The sequence below is a fragment of the Micropterus dolomieu genome, linkage group LG03 (assembly GCF_021292245.1).
Source record: "Micropterus dolomieu isolate WLL.071019.BEF.003 ecotype Adirondacks linkage group LG03, ASM2129224v1, whole genome shotgun sequence".
NCBI lineage: Eukaryota > Metazoa > Chordata > Actinopteri > Centrarchiformes > Centrarchidae > Micropterus > Micropterus dolomieu.
In genome coordinates, this window is record NC_060152.1 from 29,191,031 (window position 1) to 29,199,836 (window position 8,806).

Sequence of the window (8,806 nt, forward strand, 5' to 3'; positions counted from 1 at the left end):
GTCCCTTTTCACACACTCTTGACTTCAGGTCAGAAATAACAACTCTCCATCTATCCCCCTTAGCCCAACACTGTGGCCTACATGTCGGGATTAAGAGCTTTCACAGTATTTTCTTCCCTATGTTCTACTTGTGTTTCCTAAGACAACAACTTAGTTTTTAATATATGAACGCTTTACATAGCCTGAGTGTAGCTGCATGATTTTGATCAATATCCAGTGATCCAATCAGGTGCAAAGGTCGCTGGCTTTGAAAACCACTTTCTGACTTCTCCTCCCCACCTCTCTATCCTAAATTGTCATACACTCAAATTGGAGGATGTTGCCACAAGTGAGCAGCCTGTGTCACAACACGTTTTGCTCTCAAGGCAGAAAAGCAAATGGAAAAGCAATATTGTTTTGTGTTGTGAAACAGCCTTATTATCTTTTTACTTTATATTCGTATTGGATTGTTGATTTAACTAGCTAGCAGGCTGATTCTGTTTTGAAAAGATGTCCATTACGGGCTGTTATAATCTGTGCCAGAGGGCTGTTGACATTGTTCAAATCCAATTGCCAATAGATGTTAAAGTCAGAACATACTTAATGTGCATTAATGTCCACAATTCCCACTGTCCCTCTTTCTGTTAAAGTAAAATGTAACAGCCAAAGTATGTGGTGCGTAGCCTAGGTGTTGTTTTACATACAAGGAGCTGGACAAATTAAGTAGTGCTGCAGCTAATGAATCACTTTTTGTATTAATTAATTTGAATCTATAAAATATTAGGAAATTAGAGCCTAAGGTGTCATCTTTAAATTGTTTATTTTGTCTCAACAAGAAACTCATTTAGTTTATAGAAAAGCTGCAAATCTACACATTGTAAAGTGTGTTTTTAGCCATGCTGTTGGCGTGGCTGTAAGGATGGCAGTGTCAGTCTGTCAGTCCACCACTTTGGTCCAGACTTGAATATCTCCACAACTATTGGATTGAGTGCCATGAAATTTAGTTCAGACATTTATGGTCCCCAGGTGATCCCTTGATTTTTCACTAACATAGCACTATGGCAAGGCGATATGGCAAAAAATGTTACCACAAAATTTCATCATTTGATATTGATAATTATCACAGTAAATGTCAAATCATTATTTCTTTCCAGGTTGACATTTGCTCCTGAGTGAAAGTTGAAGAAACCAAATGTTTAAAGGTGTTTTTTAAACAATTTTTATAGTCAGAACAAACACTCGATGCCAAACAGTGGATCACTTCACAAATCTGATGTAAAACATTCAAAATAATTATGGTTATATATAACATAATATAATTATAATTATATATAAAATATTTTTCAAACAAATAAGTATGAGTAAAATTAAGTACAATGTTTTTTCAGTCCCTTTCCCATAACAAAATAAATATCTTAATAGAAAAATGAATTAAAGCAAACATTTATGGACCATTTGTTTTATTGTTATTGAGGGAAAATATATTGTGATAATTATCATTATTGTTTTATTGCCCAGCTATATATTGCACCATCATCAGGTCAAAATTTGTAATTTCTCCAATACTTTGGGTTATGAACAAATACCTGTAAAACGGATTACATTCCCATCAGCCACATTTCGTTAAGTGCTAATTATGTTTGCTTGTTAAATGGCCTAATACAACATCTTCTCAACAATCAACATCTCTGACAGAGATACTGTGCCATTGACTCTGTCCTCCCTACAGCACAAACTTTTGAGGAAAAGTCTCCAGCTCTCTAACTAGTCCTACACCATTTAGGGGTTTTCTAAAAATAACATCTGGGGGGAGGGCTGCATAGCCAGCAGGCAGGAAAAACAAGGGAACAGGGGGAAATTGGCTGCTTGTGTATTCAATCAAACCATGAGGGAATGTTAGTCAGATAGTTGTTGACTCTCCTATTCCCTGCCTGCTTCAGTTTGTCATGGCTGTGTACAAAGTGAGGGGAACTATATATTTAGCAGCTGTGATTCATACTTAACAGATTGCACGGGTACAGAACACGGCACAGAGTCGAATAAAGAAGCATTTGCATTTAGCTCTTGTCAAGAATGAATACCTTGCATTCCTTGGCAGTGGTTGGATTTGGAAATGTACAAATTCCCAAAGGTTTACATAGATTGTGTGTGTCTTTAATGGAGAGATGTTCCGCTGTTTCTTTTTTCTGTGTAATTTCATCACAGAGGACATCCATCAATGGCAGCAATGAAAAAGATGTGACTTCACAAGCTTTTCATAGTAATGTCTTCGCAAGAAATCATCACAGTAAAACTGCCTAATGCTAGTTCAGTAAGGCAGTCTTTTAAAGAGTCTTTCCTTGTTTCATGTGTTTCATTGAACATGAGTCAGGACATAGATAGATAACTTAAGAATGCTTGTTAACAGAAGAGTTTTAATAACACATTTCAATATTTTCTTCTGTCCTCAAGAAGCCACTTCAGCAGGGGGTTTATTGCAGTTTTCATGACACAGACCCCCACATAGAGAGGTGAGAGTCGAACCTTTCACCAGAAAAGTTACTTACTTATTATGTAACTGTGGTCATTTTGTAGTGGACATGCATCAAGGACAAAACCCCTCATCGTTACCAGCTGTGCTCCTGTAGTGTTGTGTTGCTGTGACGCTGTAGGGTGGGCCATGACTTTGTTGCAGCCCTAGTCACACATTTTTTTTTGTTAAGTTGCTCAGATAGGCATGACTTCTTGTGACTGTTTACATCCCAGATCGGTGAGAGGCAGCCTTTGTTTTTCCTGACACACAGCAGCTCCTTTCAGTGTCTGAGTGAGTCACACAGCTTCTCTCACAGTTGACCCAGTGTAATTGTAATCCAGCTTATTAATGAGCCAAGTAAAATGTTCTTTATGGGAAACGACAACAGTAAAATAGTGTACGCTGTGGCAACTGTTGTTTTGCTTTGTTGAACAACAAATTGGATAACTAGCGACCTCAGCTCACCTCTGCTAGAAATGTTCCCACTGTGCTTTTCAGCAAGGATAACTGCATTTACTCTAGATTGGCAAAGGCCCATTTCTTCATGCCTTTCCAGTACTGCCTCTACATCTCCAGATTCTGCCATTTTATCCATGTTATAACATGCTGTCTCAATGCATGATGTGCAACGTGTTAACTCTTAATGGAAACAAAGCATGTATAGTGTCAGAACAGGAACAAATCTTGTTGAAAAACCATCTGTATATGGACGGCAAAACCATTCTTTACTGAAAATTGAAATTCCGATACAAACAGAAGAAGTATCTTCCTTCTATATAGAAGCAGGGCTTATTTAGAGACAACAGATGCTCCTGGTTTCCTGTGGAGTGGGATGAAACTAGAGCTTTTGTTACTGAAGATGCCCCATTGCTGAGCTCCTCTGTGTGTCTGGAGTGTGAATAAAATGCCAATTTCTTGTGCCACCATCCATGGTGAGGTTTAATTTTAGACCAATCACTGGCTCACCATGTGCAAACACCCCTGCCGCTGCTAATGCATATCTGTTATTCTCTTTCGCTCCCTCTCTCTGCCTGTCTTGCTCTTCGTAGCTCACTGTCACTGCTCCCTTCATTCAGAGTCTGATCTTGTCTTAACCCTGACTGGGCTCAGCCTGTGCCAGTTTAGTGTTTACAGCTGTCTATAAGCGCATCAAGCTATGATGTAAGTAAAACACTGCATGCTGCACAATCTTTCTTGTTTCTGCGATTCTGTAGCTAACAAAGTAGATCAACACCACCACTGTTTACTAACAGAGTCCGGTTACATGCAGTCTGCTGTGCTGGCATGACCTGCAGTTAAACACAGACACAGTGGATTACATTTCATAACAGGAAAGCATGGAATCACAGTTATGACGTGTTGCCTCTAAATAGCAACTAATACGCAATCATCCATAGCTCCCGTTTGTGTTCTCCCACTGAAAGCAATCATCCTTCCAAGGTTTTTGTTTGGATACTGAATAATTGATTAGGCACATAACCACAGTTTGTGCAGCCATTGTGTTCTTTCTCAACACAACTACTTATCCAAGGTTTTCTTGGTGCCAGAAGTTATTGTATACACTACCTTAGTTGGGCAGTGTCTGACACAATCAAATGTCGTGACTCCCAGAAAGTGCTTCAATATTCAATGAAGCACAAATAATCTGGAGAAGTACCAGGGACTTTCATTGTTGCATTTATACTCTAATACTGTGGTTCCCAATCCTGGGAGGTCTAGAACCGTTGTGGTGTTGTGGACTTATACTTTAGGCACTTTTCTAATCAGCATCATCTTTGCTTCTTAATTTTCTTGTGAAATACCGGAAACTTTCATCATTTCTGGCCTCTATATGATCAATCTAAGAACAATCTGAGAGGGGGAAATCCCACTTTGTTTGAGTGAGTCCAAAATGTTTGATCCGATCTGACATGCATTCATTTTTCAATCAAGCCATAGAAACTAATTCCAAACATAATTATTTTACATGATTACAATTCAAATAAATATTTGAAATCATTGAAAAATTTAATATTTTGATCTTCTTCACCAACAATTAAACATTATGTCGCCAACTGGGCGATATTTAACAAGCAAACCAGACAAATCTGCAGATACGTCTGTCCCCCCTCCCATTCAGACAGATTTCTACCATCGTGGATATGTTTGGCCCAGTCACAACAGTCTAATATTGAACGGGTTTGATACAATGACCGTTTTTGTGAACAACCAAGATGGCTGCTGCTCATGTGGAACTGTTTCTGTTGAATTCGCTATCACGTCAGTACTAAACCAACCAGATGGCATATTTTCTTTAAAAGAAGAACTGCACTTTTGTTGATAAGAAAGGATTTGGTAAGTTTAATTTACCAACTACGCTGCGTCACATTTCCTTGCTCTGATTGGTTGTAGGTCTATTCAGTTGCATCCAGAGACATTTTGGTCTGTGCCAGTTGATAATGCGCCTTGGAAATCGAACGTAGAGGTTCCAGACTAATACGCAGTTGCGATTCCAGGCTAGACGATATTTAGACAAGGGATAAAAAGTTAGAATTACTAATATCTGTAAATCAAATTCCAAAAGATTATTGTCATGTAATAGAATAGGTCTTTTACACAGATAACTACTTCCCTAAAATGTTTTCTCCTCCACTGATAATGATCAGAGCTGATAGCGAGTATGCCAGATCCATTCAGACCCACTCAGGTTTTAGACATCACCACACAGAACTCAATCCAACAGAGTAAAATTTGGACCTGGTCCAACACCTGGGTTTGTTTTCTGTTTTCCATAACCGAGTGAATCCGTGAAGACTTTGGCATTAAATCCATATATTGGCCAGCCTAAGCATACATTTAATGGCCAGCACTTACAGTATCAACTTTACTAGGCTGATATTTACACCTGAAGCAGCTCTAGTCTCCCTTGCCTTCTTACTTTCTGCCAGCCAGTCCTGAGCCCTAGAAATAGCAACACTGGTGTATGACTCATGTTTTTAGCTCTCTGAGATGCCTGATGAGGAAAACGCAAATAAAGGCAGTCATTGGTCATGTGCAACACCTCCAAAAGAAAGACTTTTAAAGACGTGGTATTATGCTCATTTTCAGGCTCAAAATCCTATTTAGGGGATGTACCAGAACAGCTTTACATGGTTTAATATGGTTTTTTCATACTTCGCTTCGTTTTAGCTATGGAGTGATACATCTAGTCTCTAAATGATCTTTGTTGGGAGTTGCACATGCGCAGCCCCTAGTTAAGGACTATTAGCCAATCAGAAACAGATGTCTGTGAAGATTCTCGGTCATCCAGGTCATAGTTATCCAAAGAAGGTTAAAGTCAAGGGCAACTGGACTTGGTTGAAGATACTAGAAGACGTTTTGTCCCTCATCCAAAGGACTTCTTCAGTTCTGACTGACTGGTAGGGAAACTAAGCTGTTTAACCTCTGTGGGGTCGTTTGGATGATCGTCGATACCGCTGGTTCGTTAGTGTTCCTGGCTGTCAGGAACGACAGTCATTATGATCATTAGGACTACCGGAGGCCAAGACGATGGTCGTTCAGTCTTGGCCTTGGGTAGTCCTAATGATCATAACAACTGTGACAACAGAGAAGGGCAGGTCAGCGAGAAGCCGGTAAACAGCTTCAGCTGTAGGCTACATGTTGCCGAACAGCTTGGCAACATAGACTGGATCAAGAGTTTCAGAGAGGTGAGTTATTAATCTGTAACAAATGTATGTAAGTTTTAACTGAGCTCTGTCGCTACATCACAGTAACAACTTTATGTCCATTGACTGGAGGGTTGCTAGTGTTTGGAAGGGAGAGGAGGTGTGTGCTGCAACCAGTGTTTTTGAGGGCGTGTCGGACTAGCCACTTGGTGAGCGTTATATAAGAGGCATTTAGCTTTGAGACGTCACAGGGATGAAAGGAAAACGGCTGGACTACAAACAAGCTGTTTTCAAGCAGTTCAGAGCAGTGTTTTCTGTGGGAGATGGGAACTCCCTTTGGGGTGGACTTGGGGCTTTTTCACTTTGCAAAGCTATTACATGCACAAAAAAGGTATATAACTCAATAAAGGAGAGGGAAAAGCCAAAAAGCATAATACCACCTCTTTAAGGGAGTTCTGTGAGGGCACTGGGTCAACATATACTGTATGTCCAACATAAATCCTTGATCCAAACTTCCTCCAATCAACTCCTTTCTTGGCTCTCACACCCTACACATTTGAACAACAAAGCCATGTAGATTATTCCTTAAGCCAATTTGCCCATGCTCCTGTCCTAAGTCAAAGACCAGAGTCAGCCCCTTTTCTATATCTCCTCCGTTCCCAAGTGTCCCCTTGCAGCTTTTTTAATCTCCTATCTTGTGCTTCTGTCTTTCATCTACTCACTTCAGTATTCCATCCATCCTCTTGCCTTCATCTCCATGCTTTCTTCACGTGCTTATTTCCATCCTCTTCTGTCACCATCCACTCTTTTTTTAAAATTTGTCCTCTGTATACACCATAAACCATATCAGATTATCTTACTCTCAGATTAAAACCCCCTGTTGTCAGCTTGATCCTCTCCTTAATTCCCCTAACCATCGATCCTGGATCTTCACCTCTGCCTTCTCTCCCTTCCTGTATCTTCTAGTACCATTCAACTCGCCCAAGTCCTTTCACAAATAGTAGGAAATTTGAAATATTCCTTTGAAAATGCCTAAAAACCACTTGAACTGCCGCTACAACTCTACACCTCCACCCTCTTCTTCAGCTGCCACTTCCACACATGCTACATCCCCCATTACCCAACCAACACACAGCACTGAACCCTCCCTTCTCCTCCATCCACCCTCTGGTTCAGCCCCCCTTTTCCTTCTATTCCATCTCCAGCTTTGCCACCCCTTGCTTCTCAACTGAATCTATCTTCCTCTTCTCATCTCGAGCTTGTATCCAAAGCGGCGATGCCCTGATGGAGGTCAGCCTGGTCTCTTGTCTGCCGTGAGAGGCAACGTGTGAAAGAAGGCAAGGTGAACTGGTTTCAACAGCTGTCACTGCACTGTACGGTAGACGAGGAGGAAGAAGGGAGAGAGAGAGACGAGGATGATGGTGTGATAGAGGGAGAGCAAGGGCAGGAGGCTAGAAGCAGAGCGAGAAGGAGAGAGAGGGAGAGAGAGAGGGAGAAAGTGGTCCAGCGCTCACAGCTCACATCGCTGGCTGGCTGGCTGGCTCGCTCACTGTTGACGAATGAGCTGTCTACCCACGGGGCTGGGAAACGGCAGCTTGTAACAAGCTGGGGAGAGAGGAACATGAATGTAATGCGTACCTTGCCTCGCTTGCTTGCAGATACCGGCCAGAAGAAGACTCCTGAGAAGAAGGATGGAAGGCGAATGTCGTTCCAGAGACCTAAAGGGACCATAGAATATTCTGTGAGTAACGCACAAGCAACACTGCTTTTTCTGTGTCAATGTCGTTATGTGTTTTTGACGCTTATCTGCTCCCATGCTGCTGCTGCCGCTTCTGTGTGTGCCTGCTGCTGGTAGTTTCTGTAGCACTGACCAGATCCAGTAATATTCTAGCTGGAGCAGTTGCGTTTGTGTTGTGAACGCACAGTGTCTGACCATGCTTGATAGCTCATTAATGAGGGGGAGAAGCATTTTGTGGATTTTGCCAGTCTAACACGTGTACCTCATGCTCGAAGTGTTTACTTAAGAGGAATCTGTGTGTGTGTGTGTGTGTGTGTGTGTGTGTGTGTAAACACAGAGTTGCAGGGTAGCTGATAGAAAGCTTATGAAAAATAAAAAAAGACTCACTGTGCAGCAGCACAACACTCAGCTCCATTTTGCATGTTGATGTATAGGAATATATATATATACGTTTCCTTCTGCTGAATCGGAGCAGCATCAGAGCGCTGGCAGTATATGCATTTGTTTTTCTATTGGTTCTCTGTGTCACATATCGGAGAGCATTCCACCACAGAGTTGGCTGTGCTCGCGAATGACCTTCCAACTGCGTTGTCATTTGTATTGATTTAGCTGTTGTGTGGGAGAAGGGGAGGGGGGTGAGGAGTGAGAGAGAGAGAGAGAGAGAGAGAGGGAGAGGGGCTCTGGTTCCCTGGCGTGAGCTGAAAATGGAGCCCTTCTCCGCTTTGCCTGATTGTGTTCTTCAAATGACCCTCAAATCCAGCTGCAGTCAGACTGCTTTTCCTCGCCTCTCTCTCCGTGGCAACAGTGGGGAGTGGGATTGCTGTGCCTCAGCTCCGGCTGTCTGCTGAAAGGACACGAAGGGAGGAAGGAAACAGGAAAGGGAGGAAGGAAACAGGAAAGGGATGGAGGGAGGGAGGGAGGGAGGGAGAACAG

At 41.9% G+C, this 8,806-nt stretch overlaps 1 protein-coding gene across 6 annotated transcripts in view; it reads left to right on the top strand.

Moving 5' to 3' along the window:
- The window catches only part of oxr1a (oxidation resistance 1a), a 172,728-nt gene that overhangs the window by 114,710 nt on the left and 49,212 nt on the right, over nt 1-8,806 (top strand). For 5 of the 6 annotated variants that reach the window (XM_046044263.1, XM_046044262.1, XM_046044267.1 and 2 more), the window contains one exon: nt 7,794-7,876. The exons of the other annotated variant lie outside the window; for it this stretch is intronic. In XM_046044263.1, coding sequence (XP_045900219.1) covers nt 7,794-7,876 — 83 coding nt within the window. The remainder of the gene's footprint in view (nt 1-7,793; nt 7,877-8,806) is intronic. 6 annotated transcript variants of the gene reach the window in all.